Source organism: Helianthus annuus, chromosome 1, assembly GCF_002127325.2.
Source record: "Helianthus annuus cultivar XRQ/B chromosome 1, HanXRQr2.0-SUNRISE, whole genome shotgun sequence".
Taxonomy (NCBI): domain Eukaryota; kingdom Viridiplantae; phylum Streptophyta; class Magnoliopsida; order Asterales; family Asteraceae; genus Helianthus; species Helianthus annuus.
In genome coordinates this window covers 82587535-82613017 of record NC_035433.2, presented here as the reverse complement: position 1 = coordinate 82613017, position 25483 = coordinate 82587535, and the positions used below count along the sequence as shown (strand labels likewise).

The window sequence follows — 25483 nt, the reverse complement described above, 5'->3', positions numbered from 1 at the left end:
TTCGAATTTCATTTCCAGATCATGTTTGTATTTGAACACGAAGTCTCGATCATGTCTAACAGGGCTTTGCAGTCGGTGAATTCATTGAATTCTAATGCCCTTATGATCATACGACTCCAGTCAAATTCATGTTCATTCGAAACATTTAACGTTTCGAAGTATGAATTTAAATAATCATGCTTATACTTTTCATTCACATCATTCAAGTTCAAAACTTTCTGTATTTCTTTCAGCCCTAATTTCTCTTCTTTTGACAAACCAGAAACTTCATTTATAGTGTTTAATGCGGGTGAAGAAAACATCGGGTAGATCCTACAAGTATCACCACTTTTCCTGACGGTGAAACCTTGTAACGTCGTCAACTGATTCATGCTTAGAACATTTCTGTCCAATTTAGGGGTATAAAAGACACTTTGTATCTTTAATTTTTCGTTGTTAGACTTAACTTCAACGTTCCCTATACCCCGGATGAACAAAAAATCGTTTTAGCCAGTTTTCGTATCAACACCAACCAAATGCTTAATTCTTTTAAAAACATTTATATTACCGGCGTAGTGATGAGAGAACGAGTAACTGACATACCATATGTCATTCCACTGGCCGCCGTCCGTGCCAGTAACGATCATTTCACCCCGATCTCCTGCATCCATCCTTTGTGTCTGGATTCCGCTATTAACCGCTTGGTTAACTAGTTGTGTTGCCTCGTCATTTTCTTTTGATTTGCATGAATAAATTTGATGCCCTGGTCGGTGACAGTAGAAACATAATTTCACCCTTCGTTTGTTTTTCTCCCTTTCATGTTGTTCGTCACAGCAGTGTTGGCATGGTAGTGTTGTAGATGTGATTCTGATTTCTGCAGGGGTTCTTGATGTGGCTCTGATACCACATTGTTGGACTCCGGTTGAGTTTGCAGCGGATAAACAAGAATTAGGCACATCAGTTAACATATTCATGAATGAATGAATGATTTTAGAGTGCAGAAAGTTTACAATCGAATTTGAATGATCAAGAACAAGTAAATGGACAGAAAGATTGATGAATAATCTGTCTTAGTACCGGATATAGTTACCGGATATACCATATATATACATGAGATTATGGCGGTTAATCTTGGCGGTAAAACTGTCGTTTGGCAGTTTTAAACTTACCCGCTCATGATCTTGACCCGCACTTATTACATAATATCCGATTGTAACATATTACTTATTACATAACCATATAAGTAACATAATAATAATAATAAAATTTAATTATCTTAACTACCAAGACTTTCAAAAGGTAATCCATAAAAATACTTAAGTAATGGAAGTACGTAAAAGGAAATGCTCAGATTTCAAACAAGTCAAGCACAAGAAACTTCCCAGAAATCTGTTAATTAGCATAGCTAAATTGTCAATATTTGGTTGGGGAACTTCTTTGACTATCTTCAAAAAGTCTTCTTAAAAAAATTGGATTGTAATGTACTGGCTCGGAACAGTTTAATCTTTCTATACTAATAAACAAAAATCTTTTTGTACACGTGTCACTCTCTGGTGCCTCCACCCTTTTAATAATAGTATTACATATTAATTTTTATACACAAAATATAATATAATATTAATTAATATAGTTAGAGATAAACGTATAAATTTAATTAACAATTATCTATAACAAATATAAATGTATCAAATAATATAATAAGTATAATATTATTTAATATATTTAGAAATCAAACATATAATTTCAAATTTAATTAATAGTAAATTACTTTTTAAGTACCTATGTTTTAGTGGTTTTAACCATTTGAATCCAAAATCAAAAAGTTTAACGTCCTGAGTCTCTAACCGCTCATTCACACCCCTTGTAAAAAAAATGAACAAACCTTTTGTAAGGCCAAGTTCTCTAAGTTCTCACAACTTGTCGAAATTTTTATTTTACCCTAACCATATATATTTGTTAAGATAAAATATATTATTTGGATATAAACAATAATTACTAATAAAGTATCAAATCACATGTACAAGTACTTATAGTATATAACTTAGAAGACTAAAATTACAAGCGAATTATCTAAATAAAGTACCAAATTATCTTTAAAGCGAACACTAAATGGTTTTTAAAAGACATATTTTTTTTTGCGTATATAACATTATATTTACTTAAGCCGTGTAATACACGTGTTCAATATTTTTTTCCAATTTTAAATTTATGTTACTATCAATATGTTTTTATCTTAAAAAATGGTCCAACTTCCTAATAACATTGAGTTTTAAATATTAAACTTAATTTCAATCATATTATGCAATTAAAGACATTATCATCATGCTAAATAAAGACATTATTCCGATGCGTAAAAAGCACTTACAATTTGTTATATTATTTTTATTATTTGTTATATATATGACATATATATGTTGTTTTTAAAATTGCATCTTTATCATAAAATGTTGAAGGATTCAAATTTCGTTATACAATATTATAAAAATTTTAATTTGAATATTTAAATGTCAACTACTAATTAAAAAAGTTGTTGTAGACGCTCAAATTTATAGTTTAAAAAACTTTAGTCCTACTTTTTTAAACGTATACTTTATTTTTAGTATGATTTTTTTTAATATGTAATATTTTCTATATAATGATGATATTCGTATCTTGTCTCATGATATCTAAATGTAGTATTTATATCAAAGTATTTATTATATCATTAATAAAAATCTAACTGGGTTTGGCCTAAAGGACATAACGTGCAAGATTTTAGAAGATTAAGGACACCGCCTGTAAACTTTTAGAAAAAAGGACAGCGCCTGCAATTTTGTGTAAACATAAAGGACAAAACTTGTAATTTACTCAGAATTTAATTACAATTCATTTACCATAACCTCATAACTATAACTTATGATTATTTTTAAAAATACTTTAATTATATGATCATTATTTTTTTTAGTGTTACTTCTTTTGAAGACATAATAAAACGGATTGTAGTATCTCAAAAGAGAAGTGAAAACTTAGAAAATTATTTTGAATAGAGAATATATAGCTGTTCTTTTGTTTTACTATTTTATCTAAATAAGTCATTTCATTAATAAAGATTATATACAAGTTTATAATTTACATTTTTTCGTCATTTAACCCGTGTGATACACGGGGTTGTAAGCTAGTACCTTGTATATAAGATTCACTAATTATAATACAAATATCCCAAGCAAGCATGACTTGGTCGTATTAATAAGACTAATCCTTTGGAAAACTATCCCAAACTAGCTAGTATGACTTGGTCATGAGTAAAAATTAATTAAGAGACAATGATGTTCTTGATCAAAGTCATGGATGTATCACTAAGCTTCAGTAATATTAAAAAGGGTCTACATATTCACACACCCTTTTGCCTATATGGACACCCTTTGAGACGCCTGTACGAGGCGTCTAGGGTTCCTTTCACCCTTTGAGACGTCTCGTACAGACATGTACGAGATGTATAGGGTTCATGTCCCGACCAAGCGGTCAACCTCGTAAAACGTCAAATCAATCACATGTGCGCCAAGTATGTGCCCATACATTGCGCTTATACGATGGCCCTATACGCAGCATACAGGCCTGTACGCAGCGTACCAGCAGACTGATATGACTATGATACGATGTTGTCTGGGCACGTGATAAAGCATATACTCAACATACAGGGTTATACGCAGCGTATATTTTTAATTTTAAAGTGTATAAAGAGTGCTCGACAAACTTATACTCATCTTCTTTGTATTTTATGTTGCTTGTTTCACTAATTGCTGAACGAGAGATTATTGATTCAACACATTACAAATGTCATCATTCTGGATGGCAATTTTTTCTTTGGGCAGTGTTCTAACGACTCATGGGTGCCTGAAACCGATCTAGTAACATTTATTAAGTTAAATTCCATGTTTTTTGGTTATTTACTATTTGTCATACCGTTTCTTTAGGAGAAGCCTGGCATTCCCGATTCTAACAATGAAGAGGAGGTTGTGTCTGGTGTACAGGCCCATCAAAACATAGTACAGGCCCATCAAAACATACCATTTATAGATTTGAATGAGTCTCCCCCTGTTGATGAACCATACTATCCCACAACAAGGGTACCCGGATTACGAAGTTGGTGTGAATCTTTCTACATGCAAGAAGACTATCTAGATGGATACAGAGGATACGATGGTGAGCCTCCATTCACCAGACCGTATGGTAATGATCAATTAAGTAACCAGAGCAATCCTTACGGAAGTTACAATGCATCACATTCTTATTACATTCAAGATGACTATTCAGAAAGATACAGAGGATACGGTAGTGAGCCTCTGTAACATCCTAGATATTTTTAACAAATGATGAAGTGACATGCGTCCGAACTCTTTGTATAATCCAGATATGTTGGAGAAGATGGACAAAATTCATAAAAATAACGGTTGAATCAAGTCGAGGGGTTAAATGTGAAAAATTCCATTTTTTCTGTTTCTAGAGGTCCCTTACGGTCCGCAATGGGTTTGAAAGAATTATGCGTCAGAGGTCCTTACGGACCGCTAGGCAGGTCCGTAAGGGTGTCGTTGACAACGTGTTCTTTGTTGTCAGCTGCAAATTCAATATAAAGGCCACCTAGTCGCAATCCTTTTCACTCTTTTCCTCAATTGAACATCTGGAAGGACACTAATCTTCCTCCTATCACTCCTAAACACACTTATCATGATTTGGGAGCTCCAAGCTTAGTATAAATAGGTAATCTTGATGAACATTTCATCACACCTCATTCATTCTCTTCACATCTTTCTTTTTTACTTGGAGCTTCTCTGGACTTAGGAGCTACTTTCTAAGAGTTCTCAATAATCATCAAGTCTAGTTAGTACTTCCTTCTTAGTCAATTTCAGTTATTTAGTTAGTTATCAATCAAAAGTCAAACAGTTTGACTTTTACTTTGACTTTCGGTTCTGACCAATACGGTCAAGTCATAGTTCAAATTGAACTTTCCTACATGATCGTAATAATGAGGATCGTTTCTTCGCAACCAGTGAGTAGATCTATCCTTTTCGTGCAGTAACAATACGGTCAAATCATAGTTCAAATTGAACTTTCCTGCGATTATCCTTTTCGTGCAGTGCAAGCTCGTGGATCGTTTCTTCGCAACCAGTGAGTAGATCTATCCCCCCCCCTATAGTCATTAAATATTTTTGGGGTGTATCATGTGTCATGTTTTCTATTGTTTTATATTTGATTAAATAACATGCAAAGTCAATGTGTCACTACGTGTATCGCGTTCATTGTTTCTATTATTTCTAGTATCTATCGTTGCATATACGTGTATCTATGTGTTTACTCGCTTTGTGTCACAGGTTTCACGTGGATCCACCTGGCTTACAGGTTCCCCCTTACAGGTTCCCCACTGGCATGGGTTGTAGCCTAGTATCACGACTTGTATTAGACTCGCTCTTTGGGGCTTGAGACTAATGCATGTTATAGTCTTTGAGTCTTATTGTTTCTATTGTATCTTGATGACTATCGAACGGGTCATGAAAAAACCTAATTAACCTAGGTAGCTAGGGTAAGAAGGGTATCGAATCCGGAGGAGTCCGATAGAAAGTGTTATGGATTAAGTAATGATTAACTAATTGCAAAAATATAAAATTTGGTTGTTTGAGAGTTTGATTAAACTACAAATTACTAAAATGAGTTGTAAACAATGGGAGAAAACAATGGATCCTACGATTTTTGGATTCAAAGAAACGTCAATTATATGTTTAATCGTGACAATCACATAGACATTTGTTTAATTCAACTAATTGGTTGTGATTACCTAAAGACTACTTACTTCGATTGTGAAATAACGGAAGGTTATCAAATAAGTAATCAACTGAAATTACCAACCATAATCCCTATCAAATCTATCCCAATTACTAGAACTCTTGGGAATTGAATGAATTGGAAATAAAGTTTAAATAAAATCAATCCATTACAACTAATCAATCAAATCCAAAGGTAAAAAGCATTGAATGCTTAGATTACCGTGTTCAAGAATAAATTTAAACACATAAAATCCGTCACTTACAAGAATTCTCCACCCGGAGGAAACCACTAGATGATTAGCCGCTCATCTCTGATGATCGTTCTTCGCAAGTTTGAATAGTAATTAAAATTATCATCTTGATTATAATATAATAGTTAGAATGATGACAAAATTGATGAAAACCAAGCCTCCAATTCGTCCCAAGGTCTGCGTGTGTCTCTTTTTTGTCCGAATATTCACGTGTGTTGCTACCTCCAAAATTCGTGGATGGAATTAATGGTTATTCAAAGTGAAAGATAGTCCAATCATGAGTACTTCCTGCCCAATCTCGTTCCCCCATGTATGTATCAAGTTTTAGGGTTTTAAACCCTTTCAAAATACCTTGATCAAATAATCCACATGCTTCCATTTAAGTCTGTCATAACCTACGGGTTAAGACCGTAGGCTACGGTCCAAATGCGCTGGAAACATCAATTTGCAGGTCGTAGACTACGCATGCAGACCATATGTTACGCTCAATAGCTGTTGATACCTTTTTGTTTATCCTGCCTGGACCGTAGGCTATGGTTATTATACCGTAGCTTACGTCGCATCCTTCAACTCCCCATATAACTTCAATGCAACTTTCAATAAATGACTATAAGACCCCTGAACTTTGTTGTTTAGCGTTCTTTAGGCTTCAAAGCTATCTCTTGGCCCGAATCAAGTCCCGGTTAATATAATATGCCTTGGTAATCATCCTTGGTAATTCCATTTCATCATTAAGCCCTCCAACTTTACCAATTTAGATGGTTAACCTGTAAAACCACAAAAACTCGTAGTTATCACATTTGAAATACATAACCGCCTTAAATGCACTAAAACACATAATTTAAACACTTTAACACTCGGGTTTCACCCTCTTCATCATATCTATATTGTGATTGTGGTGATTTGTTGATTGTTGTTGTGGTTGTGGTGATTATGGATGTTTTACAACACATGGAATTGCATGTTAAATATATTTTAAAAAGATTTCTAAGTAAAATAAATCAATTAATAAAGAAAAACATTTTATTTAAAATTTAGATCTATTCACCAACATTTTGTTGATCCAGAACCTTTTTACACATGATGCAGGTACCCAAGTAGGAGATAGAGTTGAAGGCAAAGACAAGTAGGACATGCCTTAGTAATAAATTGGACCTTTGTTCATGAGTATTTATCTTTTGAATAATGTATGAATTATGTTAAATGTTTTCTATGATTATGTGTGAAGAAATTAATTTGGTGACTTTAAATATCTAAACTTACAATAGTGTCATAAGCTATGGATAATCATCATGCCCCGTATCATATCTGCTGCGAGTTGGTTTGTGACATAGAACGCCCATTTGTTGGGAAGAAATTGGAGAAAGCAAGTTGTCAGGACCTGAGTATAACGCTCCGCATTTTTGTGCTTTCCTTATTTAGAATGTATATTCGTATTTTCTATTTTTGGAAACTTGTAATCACATCGTATTCATATTTTTCCACCTTGTAATCCAAGACTTTGGTCATAATAAAATGTCATACTTTTTACATGCGTGTTATACGTGCAATGAATTATTAATTACATGTTTAATTGCAAACTAATACTTGTTATACATTCAAAATGACATCCACGCATTCATGATATGCCACATATACATACATATGTGTTCCGTACTTGAAAACATGCTAAATTGTGAAGTTATAGCATAAAATGATAAACAGAACAAAGTTTAGGGACTAAATTGCAATAAAAAAACTGTCTTGTTCAAACATAGCGCAGCGTCACGCGAAGCCTCCCCCCCCCCCCATTAGCTTCGCGCGACGCCAAGTCCCATAATCCGCAGAAAATGGTTTCAGCTCCAAGAATTGGCCATTTTCACCCACCTTTCTTCTTCCCCAATCACCATACAACCTCGTTTAACCATAAACCTTACTTCACCATTATAGAACCAAGCCTCCATCACTTCATTTGCACTTTTCCAACTCTCTAAACACTCCCAAAACACTCTTAATCTACTGAAATTACAAGTTCTTGGCAGATTACATTCAAGTTATAAAGTGAATTCAAACTCACCTTTCTTTCTTTCTTTTCTTCATAAATTCTTGCTTTAAACTTGTTTGGAACACCTCTAGGATTGTTTCCACAAGTTTACCATGGTAAATTAAGGTGGAACATTACCATTTTAAGGTCCAAACTTCATGTTTTGAAGTTATATATATATTACAATTCTTTAATAAACTTAACTTTCTTGTAAGAATCTTGCACCTATCTTGCTCCTAACCAAACCTATGGTTATGGTGCTTGAATAAAGTCAATTCTCATGAGTTTAGAGGTCCAAGAACCTCCTAAACTTTTTGTTTTGATAAGGTTCCAAGCAACCTTCAAGTGTGTGACCATCCAAGCTCACCATTGTTCATATGGTGAGTCTTGTATTTGTCTAAATGTGTGAGCCATGGAAGCTTAGGCTTTCCAAACTTGTTTCACTACCTCATTTGCTTGTTTTCTTTGTGTTCATCTAAGTAGCTTCCAAGACCTAAAGTAAGTTAACCTCGCCTCGCCTCTAGCATTTGCCATGTTTGGTATGACACGCCCGGATTGTTCTTATTTGGCTACTTAGTACCTTAGTACCTTAGTAGGTTAGATATCTTGCATTTTATTTTTATTCATGACCAACCGGTTTATCAACTACGTTGATAAACTTGTGCTTTGGTGAATCATACAAAGAGGTTTAACGGATGGAATCGTCCCACCTCCATGCTTAACTTACATGATTTATATGATTATACATGATGGACTATACTATATGATATAAAATATATATACTTAACCGAATTCTTGATGCTAATAGGATTATGGTTAGATGTCATGAACTTAGGTTATATTATCTTAGTTCTAAACTCCGCGTTTGTGATTCTAATGGGCAAGTTAGGACCCATGAAAACATATGAAAACGTAGTGTCCAAACGAGTATTTAGACAATATATATTTTCGTGTACATATACTTTCATACTTAATTTCGAATCCGAACTCTCCACACACTCCGAATACCCATACACCTTCATTTCCCCAATGTAGGGTAACTCTGATGCTCCACTCTCATCAACTCGTCAACTCGCGTTTAAATCGGAAAGCTTAGCAAAACCGTGAGTGTACATGACCCCTTTTACTTTTCGACACTTTTTGGGTGCAATACTTATTGCTTATTAAAAACGCACATATACACTTACAAACATGCTTACAAACAAACAATCCAATATACATGCTTGACATGTGATACTAGAACTCATACATGCTAGAATACTTATTTGCTTCATACTTGTCATTAACTCTGAACAAGCCTCCCTTAACATTTATAGTGCTATAGGATTAAAGCATCGCCCATATTCTTGAGGTCATGTTAAGTTAAACAAAACGGTCTTGTCGTTGCTACGACAAGATTACGCTAGCGGGAAACTTTGGGTTGACAGTTCTAAATTGCATGCTAGTATGGTTATGTTAAGTCTTAGTTTGCAATTATGCCATGTTGATTTGTTTAAAATGTTTATACTTATGGTAATACTCAAACTTTTATGCTCGCTAAATACTTTATGTGTTGACATGTACTTTAATACGTATTGCAGGAAATTGATGATGATGACGATGAACGGACTCTAGTAGAATGACTAGAAACCCACTTTAATTTAGTATTTGTTGTTGTATTTGGTTTCTTTGTTCAACTTGTTGTATTTGTTTCAAAACAATGTATTTTGCCTTAGCAATGAAATTAAATCTTGTTTATTAAATACTTGTCACAAATAGTCGTTATGAAGTCTCTTACAATCTCATTTTCGTCTCACTCCGATGTTTCCGCCATCGGTTGGGGGTGTGACCTTAAGATAGTTCTGGAAACTACGAGTAAGATCATTCAGATCCGTGATAGACTCAAAGCAACTCGTGACAGACAAAAGAGCTATGCTGATAAGAGGATGAAGCCGCTTGAATTTCAAATCGGAGATAAAATTATGTTAAAGGTATCACCTTAGAAAGGTGTAATGAGATTTGGGAAGAAGGGCAAGTTAAGCCCAAGATATATAGGGCCGTTTGAGATAATCGAACGAGTCGGTTCCGTGGCCTATAAGCTTAAGCTACCCGAGGAACTAAGTGGGATACATGATGTATTCCACATATCAAATCTAAAGAAATGTCTAGCCGATGAGTCGCTGGCAATGCCACATCATGATGTTCAGATAGATAAATATCTAAGGTTCATTGAGAAACCTTTGTCTGTCGAGGATCGACAAATCATAAAGCTCTGAAAGAAAAAGATCCCCATCGTGAAAGTTAAATGGGATTCTCGTCGTGGCCCAGAGTACACATGAGAGGTTGAGGCAAAGATGAAACAAAAGTACCCTTATATGTTCAAAAAAAATCTCAAGGACGAGATTTCTTTTAAGAAGGAGAGGATGTAACATCCCAGATATTTTTGACAAATGATGAAGCGACACCCGTCCGAACTCTTCGTATAATCCAGATATTGCAGGATGGTGATGTGAACAATTTGTAACGTGACTCCCCGACGATTCAGCTGCGGGTTGTATTACGCAATCAAAACATGTTAATGCTCAGGTTTGGTAAGTTTTTTCCTTTACGCAGTGTTAGTACCAAAGTGTAAAGGAGTTGGTTTTTATGAAAAGTAACTACCTTAGAGGAATTGCAACTCATCAAAGTACCAAAGATTTTTGGGTTATCATGTTTCACCAAATTTAAAGCGGGTTGTGTCCAATAGACCTGTTTTATTAGTCATATTCTTGTTTCCCTCTTGAACTCACAAGAACCTGTTTAACCCATTTTGTAATTTAACCCGCCAACCTCATGCCCGATACCCCTAAAAAATGGGCGTCCGAACTTGTTTGTACTTTGTAGGTAGGGTATAAATTCATATAGCCTGTTTTCCATTCCCTCCTTATTCTTCTCATCTTCTTTGAGGATGAATAGTGGACTCTTAAGATTTTGTTAAACAATCTTATTTTTAAATAATGCAACAAGTTATTACACAAAAATAACTCTGATAACAAGTTTTCTTTTACACATTTTAGTAAAATATGTACCATATAAAAACCAAAAGAATATGAGGTCACTTAACTCGATTCTCATAAGGTGACTTCACCCCCTGAACGCGGCAACCTCAAATCCAAACTCCATAACCTCAAATCTGAACTTCATCATCAACATCCAAGTTTCGTACTTGGTGGTTTTCTCATGTTTTAGCAATTTTGATTTATATTCTATTTTTGTTAAAAAAAAATACATGTGTGATTATTTTATTTGTGTTCCTAAGCTGGCTTATTATATATTTACCCAATCATAAAATATAATTAGATATTTCTCCTCCTTAACTCATATATATTACATATTTCTCCTTTTTCATTAAAATTCACTTACTGAATTACTATTTTACTCTTAATGAACTAATTTAATGAGTATATACATATTTCCTCTTCCTAATCTTAATAATTATATATTTTTTCAATTCATTTCTAGTACCAAAAATTATATATTTTTTCAATTCATTTGTTTCTACAATTCGTATAGTATTTTCTTAATTCCTTCCATGACTGTTATTCCAAAAAAAAGTATATATCATATATCAAACATTTTGAAAATTTTAATTTACAATAATTCACTAGTATTTTGCCCGTCGCGTGTTGCTGCGGCGCGTGGCGGATGGAAACGTGTAATAAGACAATACACGATTCATAAAACGCAGTGTGTAAAAGACAATTACAACACGAAGTGTAAAACACAATACTTAAGATATTTCGTAAAACACCATGAAATGACATTTTCAAAAGTAGGAGTAGTAGTCTAGGGGTTACAATTGTAATTTTTTAAAGTTGGTCGGATGTAAAAATGGAGTAATAGTGCAAGGGGTAAAAAGGCAAAGTTGACGGGTGGTCCATAGGACAACCCTTTATGATGTTAAAAGATGTGTTAATCCGGCATTTGATCGCGTAATTATCTTGAATTAGATGACTACAGTTGCTTATGTTTCAGGTGCATTTTAGAGCTTAAAATGGGAAAAACGCTGCTTCGGATGGAATGGAGTGGAACGGGGCATGCAATGATGGAAAGAAGAAACAAAACAAAAGATTCAGGGGTCCACCGTAATTTACGGTGGCTACTGTAATTTATGGTAGCCCCTGCTCCAGATTTCCACCGTACCACAGTAGTGAACCAGCGTAACAAGTTGAAGGCTACCGTAATTTACGGTAGGTACCGTAAATTACGGTAGAGGCTGCGAGGAAAAACGTAACTGCCTCATTAAAACCGTTTTCAAGTGTATTTTCACATTATTCATGATTGGAGACGTTTCTCTGCACTTTGGGGGCGAATTTTGGCTTTGGATAGGGTTTGTGAACAATTTCTAACATTCCAGTTTATCTTTCGATTCGTATGAACTTTAATCTTGATGTTATGATGATCCACCGAAGAATGTCCGACTAAATTTGTGGTGATCATCTTAGGTGAAGGTTTTCTAAGACTCTTGTGTGTTTTTCCTTTATTTCTAGAATGATAACTTGGTGTGTTTGCTATGCTTATCATGGTGTATGAATATATTTGATTGTAGCTTGTTAATTGATGTATCAATTCTAGTCTAAACCGTACGTTCTTTGTGTCGTTGACAATCGAGATATCACGGGAAGTGTTAGGGTTGGATATTGATTGATTGATCATCGGGAAACAACCTCGCGTTAATATAATCCGAGTACTTTATTCCCTTTTATCACAACAAATGTTTATGCATGAGTTATGTCTCTGTAACTCTTTCTAGTTGGAATTTTGCACAAGGGTTAAAAGAAACCGAAACCTAAGATGGTCATTTTCTCATAATCTGAATTACAATCCAATCTTGATTAGCAATTAGTTGATAACTTAGTTTTTAAATCAAACAATCCAAACTCTTGATCTTTAATTTCTACACATTAGGTTAATTGTAGTTAATTTACAAGACTATAGAATAAACACATTTTCCACAAACTCCCTGTGTTCGATACCCACTTACCGCTATCTATTTAGTAGTAATTGGATTAAATTTGTGTGTACCTACGATAACACGTCAAAAGTCTAAAAAAGGCAAATTGTAAAAGCAGATGGATAGTGGCGAAAATGTGTAAAAGATGAGGGAGTGGTGGTGAAAATGTAAAAGTAGATGAGTGGTGGCGAAAATGTGTAAAAGTTGAAGGGGGAATTGGGAAAAGCAAAGTAGACGGGTGGTGCTGACAAAGTTTGAAAGATGAAGGTGTGATTATGGAATTTCAAAGTAAAAGGGGTTATGGTGTCAAAGTCTGAAAGTTAAGGTATCAGTAGCGTAAAAACCATCGACTTTGTCTTTTAAAAGTATAAATAATGTGTCACCGACATTGACACTGAGATGAGATATGTTTGTTTTTTATAACTAGCTTTAACGTAAAACATTACGACTTAGTTCTTGCCTTTAAAAAAAACTTACGACTTTATTTATACAATTAAAATCAATTATTAGTTTTTTTATGTTTGTAAAAATAATTGTCTGCTTTAATAGATATACCGGCTACGAAATTCACATTCTTTTGAAATATGTACGAGTACTTTTCTGCATATAATTATAATCAACTAGTATTAAGGGCCCCCGCGTTGCGGCGGGGGCATAAACCGTGCCAAGTAGCACTACTGCTACATAACTACAAGCGACCAACAATACTGGAAAAGCTCGTAAAAACAAAACAAATAAAAAGGAAAAAACAACACCGAACGAAAAGCGTACGTAAAATCATTGAACCACGTATGCCAGTTGCGACATGTTAATGCGAAGAAATTAGACTGAAATGTAAAAATAGAAAAGAGTAGCTAAGTCGATCTAAGACCACGCGCGTTGTGACGAACCTGTCAAATAGGGAAAATAAACGCGTTGTAACGGTCTTGTCAAATGGAAAAAAATAGGCAAAAAAAACTTTTAAACCCACATGTACGTTGATATTTACTCGCAAAATTAAAACGAAACGTAAAACAAAAAATTTGCAAAAGATGAAATATATGTGGATCAAAGTTGAAAATAAAAATGTGTTGGGGTTAAATTGCAAAATATGAAAAGTTTTGTGGTAAAAGTAAAAAAAAAACAAAAAGCTTAAAATGCAAAAAATATAAACCATTGGGTTAGAAGTGAAAATTAGAATTTTTTTTTTTTTTTTTTGAAAGCCTCCCTATGCATGGAGTACATTCCATTATGCATCAACATCTTCGTAATTTATAGTATGGTAATAGTTGAATACCCTGTATATAAAATATAATGTTTTGGTTAAATTAGATTAGTCGACAAAATTCTAATGTTTGTAAAAAAAATTAGATTTTTCAGTCTGACATATATCATATATAATCAAATGATTGCATACATTGTTTAATAACATTTAGAAAACAAGTTGCCGCCGTTTGCAAAGGGGAAGCAGGGAAAACATGTTTTAGATTAATTTTTAAGAAAGGGACTAGGAAAAAGGGTAAATGGGTAATTTACTTATAGTTGGAGAAATATATAATTAATTTTATGAGTTGGATAAATATATAATAAAGGGATACATGTAATTTTAGCCGCTCATCTCTGATGATCGTTCTTCGCAAGTTTGAATAATAACTAAAATTATCATCTTGATTATAATACAATAGTTAGAATGATGACAAAATTGACAAAATTGTCCGGATATTCACGTGTGTTGCTACCTCCAAAATTCGTGGATGGAATTAATGGTTATTCAAAGTGAAAGATAATCCAATCATGAGTACTTCCTGCCCAATCTCGTTCCCCCATGTATGTATCAAGTTTTAGGCTACACGGTATGTAGACGGGATGAAGATGGAGGACGGAGCTCGACGGGGGTGGGCGGCATGGTGTTGGCTCCGGCGACGGACCGGGGGCCCACCTGGAGGATCGTCCTGAACGGCGAAGAATGGACGTTGAAGACGGGGACGGAGCTCAGGACGCAGGGGGCGGCACGGTGTGCCCAGCGGCGCCGGACCGCGACGAACCGGGGCCGAACCCCATACCGACTAGCCTTAGGGTTTTAAACCCTTTCAAAATGCCTTGATCAAATAATCCACGTGCTTCCATTTAAGTCTGTCATAACCTACGGGTTAAGACCGAAGGCTACGGTCCAAATGCGCTGGAAACATCAATTTGCAGGTCGTAGACTACGCATGCAGACCATATGTTACGCTCAATAGTTGTTGATACCTTTTTGTTTATCCTGCCTGGACCGTAGGCTATGGCTATTATACCGTAGCTTACGTCGCATCCTTCAACTCCCCATATAACTTCATTGCAACTTTCAATAAATGCCTATAAGACCCCTGAACTTTGTTATTTAGCGTTCTTTAGGCTTCAAAGCTATCTCTTGGCCCGAATCAAGTCCCGGTTAATATAATATGCCTTGGTAATCATCCTTGGTAATTCCATTTCATCATTAAGCCCTCCAACTTTACCAATTTAGATGGTTAACCTGTAAAACCACAAAAACTCGTAGTTATCACATTTGAAATACATAACCGCCTTAAATGCGCTGGAAACATCAATTTGCAGCGGTAAGTGGGTATCGGGATACATGTAAAAATCCCATTTAAAATATAGTTTGATGATTATGAATATTATTTCAGCTATAAAAATTCGCTAGCCCCCTCAAATTTAGCTTTACTCTATAAAAGATGATTTGAAGAATTGTTTATGCCTTTAATATTATTTCATATTATCATTTTTTTTCTCAAAAGTGGGCCTGTAAACGAATCGAACGTTTATGAACTGTTCATGAACTTGTTCGACGGGAAGTTCGTTTATTTCGTTTATTTTATAAACGAACGAACACGAACAAAAAAAAATTGTTCGTTTAATTAAATGAACGAACATGAACACACCTTGTGTTCATTCATTTATGTTCGTGAACGTTCTTTTATGTTCGTTCATTTATGTCCGTGAACGTTCGTTTAAATTTTAGTAAATATATAAATAGTTAGATTTATATAAATATTAGGTTTTCTAACTACTTATATTAATATGACTAATTAATATATTTATGAACTCTAATTTAGTTGTGTTTTCGGATGAATTGTAATATATTAGACTTGTTTGTTTAATCATGTTTGTGTTTGTTTATGTTTATTCAAATATGTTCAATTTTTTTTTTTTATATTCGTTTGTGTTCGTTGACATTCGTGAACTGTTCGTTTAGGCTTTAAACGAACGAACACGAACATGCTCGATATCTTAATGAACGAACACGAACAAAAAAATATGTTCGATTATATGTTCGTATTCGTGTACATGTTCAGTTAAAGTTAAATAAACGGACAGGAACATGCCTATGTTCGTGCTTGTTCGGTTCATTAACAGACCTACTCAAAAAAGTTTTCTCTCTTATTATTTGTACATCATTCCTCTCTCTATCATTACTATTACTAAATATAACAATTATGGTAGGTCTTGTCTACAGTGTAGTAAATGGACTACAATGTGATGTTAATTACCATTATGCCACTAAGACTTTTTTACCAACAATCCATGATCATCTACCTAGCTGAGAAGTTTATTTTTTTTTTGTTAAAGTTTAATTTGCTTCTCTTAAGTTTTAAAGTTTTCACTTTTATCTCTCATTTTATAAAAACTTTTTGAGCCCTCAATTTTCTAATAGTGTTAGTATAATTGTCAGTTCATCTACGTTTTACACCACGTGATTTATTTGGTGTTATAAATTTATGATTTTCTTTTACGTTTTTCCCCGTTTTGGTCATTGTTCACTTGCTACTTAGTACGATTCTACCCCGCCCCCCAGGGGCGGATCTATAGGGTTGCGAGGGGTTGCCCGGGATACCCCTCAACTTTCTTCGCGAGGTGCAATTTTTCTTTTGTTATCCGTTTTATTTATCTGGGATACCCCTAAGCAAATATCAGGATACCCCTAAGTATAAATGAAAAAAAAGAAATGAAAATTTAGATTTGACGTAAAGGAAAATTTCCGGTACGGGACTTGCAGGCGGCTTCTTGAAAAAGATGAAGTTTTATTATTAATATAATAATAAAATAATATGGCATTGGGAATGAATACGGATGGTTCGGGTTAAAAGAACGGTTATGATGATGCATTTTTTCATTTTGTAGAAGGAGAATTGAAGATGATTATAGAAGATGTGGTTGAATGTGGTAAAAAATGGAAGAAAAATGTGAGTTTTATAGTGGAAAAATAATTTTTTTTTAAAGATAGCCGTTGGCCAACGGCTAGCCCAACGGTTACTTTGGTTTGTCCACTGAGAGCCCGTCATGTCAGCTTGGCCAGACCACCCCACGCCCGGCTTGAAACCCAAGCCCCAAGGGCCACGCCCCAACCCAAGCCCACCCGGGGTGGTGGCTTGGGCGTTTTCCCCCAACCCACGCCAAAACCCCCGCCCCATACCCCACGGTCTTAATATCATTTAGTTTATTTAATTGATTGTAAACTACTTTTTTTTGTTGTTTATTTATTACTAGTATTAAACCCCTGCGTTGCAGCGGTTGTTGTAAAACTGTGTCAAGTAGTACCAATGTTATACCACTGTCAGCGACCACCAACACTGGAAAAGCTCGTAAAAACAAATTAAATAAAAACGAAAAAAAATAACGTCGAGCGAAAAGCAGACATGAAATCTTTGAATCACAAACGGTCGTTGCAGGGAAATTAAACCGGAACGTAAAACATAGAAAAAAAATAACTAAGTCAATTCAGGACCCGCGTGTTGGTCGAACTTGTTAAACGGAGAAAAATAGATGTGCTGCGACGGGCCAGTCAAACGGGAAAAAATATACGAAAAAAATGTTGAACCCCGCACGCACGTTGCGGTGCATTAACTCACAAATTTTAGAACGAAACGAAAAACCTGGGAAAGATGATAAGTATGGTGGACCAAAATTGAAAATAAAAAAGTGTTGGGATTAAATTGCAAAACATGAAAAACTTTGGGTTAAAAGTAAAAAAAAACAAATGGTCTAAATTGCAAAATTGAAGTTATTTATTAATCTTAGATAAAGATAAGGATAAAAATAAATGATATCTATATATTAGTTATTAATATTAATATTAATTTTAAAAGAAATTTATTAAATAATTATAAATAAAATTTATGAGGTTGAAAGAAAAAATGAAATGTGACATTATTTGTAGTCTTTTATTATAAGATAGATTTTACATGTTCATTAATAATTTTGTTTTTTTAAAAGTTTTACTATACACACGTATTTATACTTAAATAATACATAATTTTAACTATATCTTATCTTAAAACATCATATTATAATTTATAAATATTATTACTAACTATTTAATATTTTTATTCAACTCGTTTAATACACAGATCTATAACCTAGTAATTATATATATAGGGAAAGGGTAAAATTTAAGTTGTGAGAACTATTAGAACTAAGCTTTCCAAAAGGTTTTTTGACAAAAAAAAATTCTCAAAAATCTTAAAAAAATCACTTCTTCCAACAAAAAAAATGTCGCATGCGAAAATTTACATTAGGTGTATAACAAATTTCATCGCCGTAACAAAGTTTACATTAGGCATAAACAAAACTTACATCAGACGTAACTACTAACTCGACAATTTTTTTTGTTTTTGTTTGTTTTTTTTTTTTTTTTTTTTTTTTGCTTTACAGATGTGTTTTTAATATTTTCATATACGTTTGTGCAAAAAAATTGTGACCCAACTCACACGGGAAGTGGAGTTCTCATGATTCTTACAACTCGTGGTGGTTCTTAATTGAACCGAAGCCTATATATATATATATATAATCTAAGGGCCCAATTTTATTAGCCGCACAGGCCCCTTTAGGGGCCATCAAATTCTTAGCAATGGGTCTAGATAAAAAGAATTGGGATACCCTTAGATATTTCTTCTAGTTCCGCCACTGCCGCCCCCCACCCACAACGCTGGTAGCATGTTTTTACGCCCCGCAACGCAGGGAGCTTCCAACTAGTTTTGAAATATTTTCCATTAGACTTGTTTGCATCTCACTGGTTATAACAAACTGCTTTACCTCTCCTTGTTTGAAAACGTAAAAAAAAAAAAAAAAAAAAAAAAAAAAAAAAAATTTAAATGTAATTGTGCATAATGAATAACAATTAAATTTACGTTTTGAAAATGTTAATAAATACAAAAATAAATAGCATACAACATATTAGGGTATAAATTTATATGGCTTGTTAATATTTTGTTAGTATTGAAAAACATTTTTGTCCTTTTACACATTTCTTGTTCAGGCTTGAGTCAAGATGAATACTCAATCTAGCAAGGGTTGCAACTGCTTGTTCTTTATCATTTGCCTTCTTGTTATAGTTACCAATGTTTCCGCCAGTTTAAGTATGAAATCTTCTCAATCGACTCACGTTCTCTTGTGAAAACACGCATATTTTATTCAACAAATTCCCATTATTTGAAAATGCTGGCGAAATCAAAACTTCTTTAACGGGGTCACCATAAGGCTATTTTCTCTACCAATTACAATTAAAGAGTCGAGATTTTTTTACAAGAAAAATCTCAGATTTTATATATATAAATCCAACAAATTCCGTAGCGGGGGTCAGCGGATTCTCTTGACCCCCCCCCCCCTTCTGGTTCCGCTCTGAATACGCAGACCCGTGGTTCCGTGATGTTTCGAATCATGAATGAAGTTTTATCATTATGTTCATTCCTTATAATGTTATGATATTGTATACATCTAGAATTCATTGCTTTAATACATTTTTTGTTTTTTTTTTTTTTTTCAGTCTGGGTACCAAATCCTGATAATCCTCTCATGCCATGTATCGAAAAAATCCGAATCGGTGACACGCGTGCCAAAATAGACTGCACAAATAAGTGTCTCGGGTGCACACCTTGCACCTCCTTACTCATGTCTTCACTAGACGGGACTGGTTGTTGGTTTTGTACGTGTAACGGGAAAATATATATTCCTCATTAATTGTTTTAGTTGATGTATAGAGAAAAATTCATAATACAGGATTGTAATATACAAGCATGCTTCAAAATGAACTATATATAATAAAGTTTGATCTGAAAAATATGTGATATGTTTGTCAAAAAGATACTACAAACCATATGCTTCCCATTGTCATTTGAATGTTTGTTTAACATGAAAGCATGGAACTCATGCAAACATCATTTCTAACACAAAATAAAAGTATGACCACCCTAACCCCCCCACCCCCCCCCCCCCCCCCAAAAAAAAATAAAAAAATAAAAAAAAACACCTTAGTAGTGTGAAAGCTAAGGTGAAAAAAAATATGCTTATGTGACATCTACGTTACAAACTTTTTTTTCCACATAAGTCCCTAATAAAGGCCCCCATAACATATCTAAGACGTCATATTGCACACAAGGTTAGCATATAAACAAGCTGAGCTGCTCGTGAACAACTTGATATCAATTTGCTAAGAACGGTCGTTAAGCCGAGTTTAAACGAGCACAGGCTCGAGCTTAAGTTGAAGGCTCGTTTGATAAACATGAGCTTTATATACAGTGTTCGAATATGCCCGCGAGTATGAATAAATTCATTATGTATAAATACGAATATATGATTATAAATTATTAGTCATATCGTAAATATTATCATATGTATAATTGTGAGAACAATACAATAAAATATATTATGTTATGTATCTAGCTAGACAAATATACATATAGTTAGTAATATTAAGGGAGCTGAGACCGAGTTAAGCCTGAGCCTAAACATTTACAAACGAGTCAAGCTCAAGCATTAGTCGAACTCACTCTTTAAGTTAAAAGGTTTTAACCTAAGCACATATGATTCGCAAAGCTCAATATTAAAGGACAAAAACAAACAAAGCTAACAACATTGACAACACATGTATTAAAGAATTACAACATCAACTTATACAAACAAATTACACAATAACCAAGGCTAACATACTGTTTTTTTTTTCCTTAGATTTTCCACGGTTTTTCCAAATCAAGTTCATCATACGAGTAACTCAAAGGGTTAAAGACCTAGAAGTTAAACAAGATCATGATCAAACTTTCTTATCACGACTCGAAACTTAGTGCAGATACGGAGCTTGGTACTGAAACCCATTCCCAAAGTACGGTCCATGGTTAGGAGCCATGTTGTAAGTAGTTGTTCCTATAAATGAGTGAACATGGTTCTCGGGTGGTCCAGGGTAATACATGTATTGAGTCGGTGGTGTATACCTAGCGGCATAGAAGTTTTGGTCGGCAGTGGGAGTGACGGTGGTGTTGCGGGGCCCGTATCCTGCTACTACACCATTGGCTCGGGGTCTCTTGGATTGAGGCTTGACAACTTCTGTTGCTTGTTTTTTCTCTGCCTTGGCTTTCTCCAGCTGGAGGATCCGTTTTTGAAGCAGGTCTAATGGGTACTCGTTTTCAAGCTTGTGTTCTTCAATGCATTTGGTGACGGCTTTTAGGGCAGATAGTTCTTTATCGCTGACGTCATTCTGGAATAAAATAATTATGTAAATAGAATTATGCTTGCACCTTGCTCAAAATTAAGTATTTTTATGGGATTAAAGGAACATAAAATTTGAAAAGGGTAACCTGAGTAGCTGGAGAAGAATTTCCGGCTTTGACGGTGGAAGGAACTTTAACTGCTTCTGCCAAGTAGGATTTCAGTAACGTAACCGGAGAAAATTGCTCGGTGAGTTCGAACGCAAATGCTAGGTTAACAGCATCAATATGCCTTCCGTTGTTTACCAACACATCAATTACACCTGAGAAAACCAAGAGTAAAAACATTAAATAACAGTTGTTGGTTGCAAAGAGCAAAGTATGTGATTTTTTTCTGAAATATATATGTTAAACTCTAAACATAACATACTGCATCAGCGAAATATTATATGAAAGAGTCGCTATATAAAATAACACACTCCCACATAAGGGTGAGCTGAAAACCGAAAAAAACTGATTTAACCAAACCGAAAAAAAACGAACCGCGCAAAAACCGAACCGAAATTTATGGTTCGGCTACGGTTTTGCATTTTATAAAAACTGAAAAAAAAAAACCGAACCGAATAGCCTAAAAAGTCATTTTTTAAATGTTTTTTATATATTGATTTAGGAATTATTAGGTTTATTCTTGAATGTTAAGAACATTAACATGTTTAATTATCTTTAAAATGATATGTCCATTGCCTACAAGAAATAACCAAATTTTAACATAAAAATTAAATTATTTTCAAAGTATTATAAAAGAAAATGTCTTGATAAAAACTTTGGAGAAACATAAAAAACATATTAGAGGGTTAGGTTTATATAAACAATATCAATTAAAAAGGTTAAATATAATAACTTAAATGTAAACATCTAAGAAAGATTCTTAAATCTTGGTTTATTCTTTTTATTTTTGAATCTTACGTAATTTTGTTCCAAAAACCGAACCATTGCTAAAACCGAAAAAAAAAAAAACGAAACCGGACGGTTATCAAAAACCGAAAACCGAACATTTTGGTTTTACCATAAAACCGAAACCAAACCGAACTGTGCACACCCCTACTCCCACACATGAAAATCGCACGTTTATTTCCTATTAATCAATCAAAATACTTATTTGCACATTATCTACGAATAAACATACCCATCTGAACTGTTTTATACAAACACAATCCAGACGACCCCATCAAAAGTAAATGAGTCAATATTATGATGTCATATATAAAAAATTTAAAAAAGGAGCAAATAGCAACCTGGCATCTTGTCAGACAACCCAAGGAAGCGGCAAAGGTCAGCCGCCTGGTGACGCCTAGAGACCATCGGTATCAACTTAGACAAATCTTCATGAATGGAATCCGAATCAATACCGAAAGTAGCAACAAGTTGTAAGAACGCATGAGCCTCCAACGAGTTCCCATTGCTAGCATCCAAATCAAGATCATCCAATTTCGGTTTCCATTCTTGCGCAATACCCTTTGCTCTATTCTTCGCATCTTCCGTGATCACCTTAGTTACAGCACTCGCATCAAGGTTCGCAAGCAGAACGCTAAGACATTCCATTAACATTATACACGTTCGCCTCAAACCTAAAAGATTCGAATCCTTTTTCACATCCAAATTTGACCCTTCCGCAATATAGAAACCGTTCAGTGAATCCAAAACCAGACCACCGGGATCACGTGAAGCCTTCAACGCAATCGGCATTTCCTCTTTTATCGAAGCAAGATTCTTACGGTTATCCGATATGAACTTGTGAAGTCCACTTGCATCCATCTCCACACATAACTTTGCAAGCTGTGGATTCGTTAACGGTTTCACATCATCGTTTCCAACCAACGTTTTGTTCACAATAACCTCACTTTCCGAAGCCACTGCGTCAACCGGTTTCTCACCATTAACAGTTCCAGATTCAGATTCCGACACACATTCCACACGTACGTTCTTATTCTTCTTAAGCGCATTCGAGATAGCAATCACTGCAACGTCTCGTTTCTCCTGAAGTCTCGTCAAAGAAGCTTCTTCCTTAGCATTAACCGCAGCACGTCGTTTCTCAAGCACTTTTTGCGCTTGCACGGTTTTCATCTCGAACTCCTTTTCTTGATCTTCCAGCTCCGTAAACCGCCTCTTCAACGACTTCTCAAGCCCATGAAAATGCTCCTCGATTTGTTTCCATTTCAAGTTCAGCGTCACCGCGCGCTGACTCTCCAGCTCAGCAAATGCTTTCTGGAGTTGCTGTATTTTGGAAGTTGTCGACTCCAACAGCATAGCAACCGAATCCGAACCTGAATCCGAATCTTCCATTGCAACTATGCACTATAAACCTTCACACATAACCAAAATTATCCTCATCATTATTAGTATTATTATTATTGTAATAAAAATTGTTGTCTGATTTTAATTGGTACAGGAAATTTATTATTTTTTAAATCAAGTTAATATCATAGAGTGATAGTATTGCTTATTTTTAAGTTCTTATCTTAATGTCCGCTCTTACTTCAAATATATCTTTAATTTAAAATTTTTAACGATAACAATATTTTTGAATTAAACCTTACAAAAAACATATTTTTATGAAATGTATTTTTATATCACATTTGTAATGATAATGATATTTTGAATTACGTTACAAAAAAATGGCTCATACTTCAAATGTTAAACACTTTAGAACAGTGGCGGATCTTGCCCGTTGAACGTCCCAGGGCCGAAAGATACGGGCACTAAAAAATGCCCGGGCCGAACACAGTATATATAAAAAATTTTGATCGAAATGCGGAAAATTAACACTACGGTCGAAAAACTTGCCAGGGCCGTGGCGGGCCACGGCCCTTCTAAGAACCGCCCCTGCTTTAGAAGTGGATTCGATATTAATTACTACGAGCAAGGGATTGCAAAAGCTTGTGAGATAAACTTGCCTTATTTTGCTCTACAAACAAACAATTTTCATTATTCAACTCGTGTAATACACGGAGTATAACTAGTTATTATTAATATTTGATATTAATACCAAACAAATAAAATTGCATAAAACCTAAAAATAAGTTTGTTTTTATATTAAATATGAATATAATTCTTCAGATTAATATGCCAAAATAACCAATTATAAACAAGCGGCAAGTAAACGGGCAAAAAGCTGCGCCGCAAACATGTTTGGATTAAAGTGATCCGATCTAATTACATTAAACATAATTTATACAATAACAAATAGATCAATAAATTGAGGTTTAAATATGTGACAATTAGATTAAACAACAGACAATTGAGCTAATTCATAAGACAATAATAATAATAATAATAATAATAAACTTTATTTCAATGAAGTTTATGTAAAATTAAAGCTATTGTGAAGTAATATACTTACAGACGGTGGAGGAGGAGGAGGAGGTGGCGGCGGAGGAGAGGGTAGTGGACGGCGGCGGATTGAGGAGTCCGATCAAGCCATTTTGGGGGTGTGGAAGGATAAAGTAAGAAAGAGGAAAGTAAGGGTTTGTGTGTTGTGACAGAAATGTTGGTTTGTGTTTTTGCTATTGCCAGGTTAAAGTTGAGTTAATGCACGCCGCTTGGGTTAGGTTAGGTGGGTGGTTGGATTTTTCTCTTTAAAATAATAAAACTTTTTAATAAACTATTGAGTCGGACACTAGAAGAAACCTCTCTATTCCTAGGAATTAAAGATAAAACTGTCTACATCTTAAATTTCTCAGACTCTTTCTATGTGTTGTTATTGATGAGATTTACTAAGTATGATAATAATGATGATTCTGATTGAGTATGACAATTTGATTTTAACAACTCACTCGAATGAAAGTCGGATGGTGCGGTTTGGCGTCCCCTTTCACATAAACTTGTTAATGTCTGGCATACCGTCTCGGAGTACCAACCCATAACCTAACCTAACTTGAACATGATATGAGATTTACATGACTTGAATATGATATCTTTAACGAATTGGTATTATAGAATAGAATCATGAGAAAACATTTTCT

General features: G+C 34.5%; 1 protein-coding gene across 1 annotated transcript; it reads right to left on the bottom strand.

Annotated features, from left to right (window-relative positions):
* Positions 1–20875: 20875 nt before the first annotated feature.
* Positions 20876–25017, bottom strand: LOC110870650 (FRIGIDA-like protein 3). The gene is made up of 4 exons (XM_022119832.2): positions 24862–25017; positions 22757–23824; positions 21612–21784; positions 20876–21511 (listed from the first exon to the last, which is right to left on the bottom strand). The coding sequence occupies exons 2-4, from the start codon at positions 23802–23804 to the stop codon at positions 21098–21100; spliced, it is 1635 nt and encodes a 544-aa protein (XP_021975524.1). The 5' UTR covers positions 23805–23824; positions 24862–25017; the 3' UTR covers positions 20876–21097.
* Positions 25018–25483: the final 466 nt, after the last annotated feature.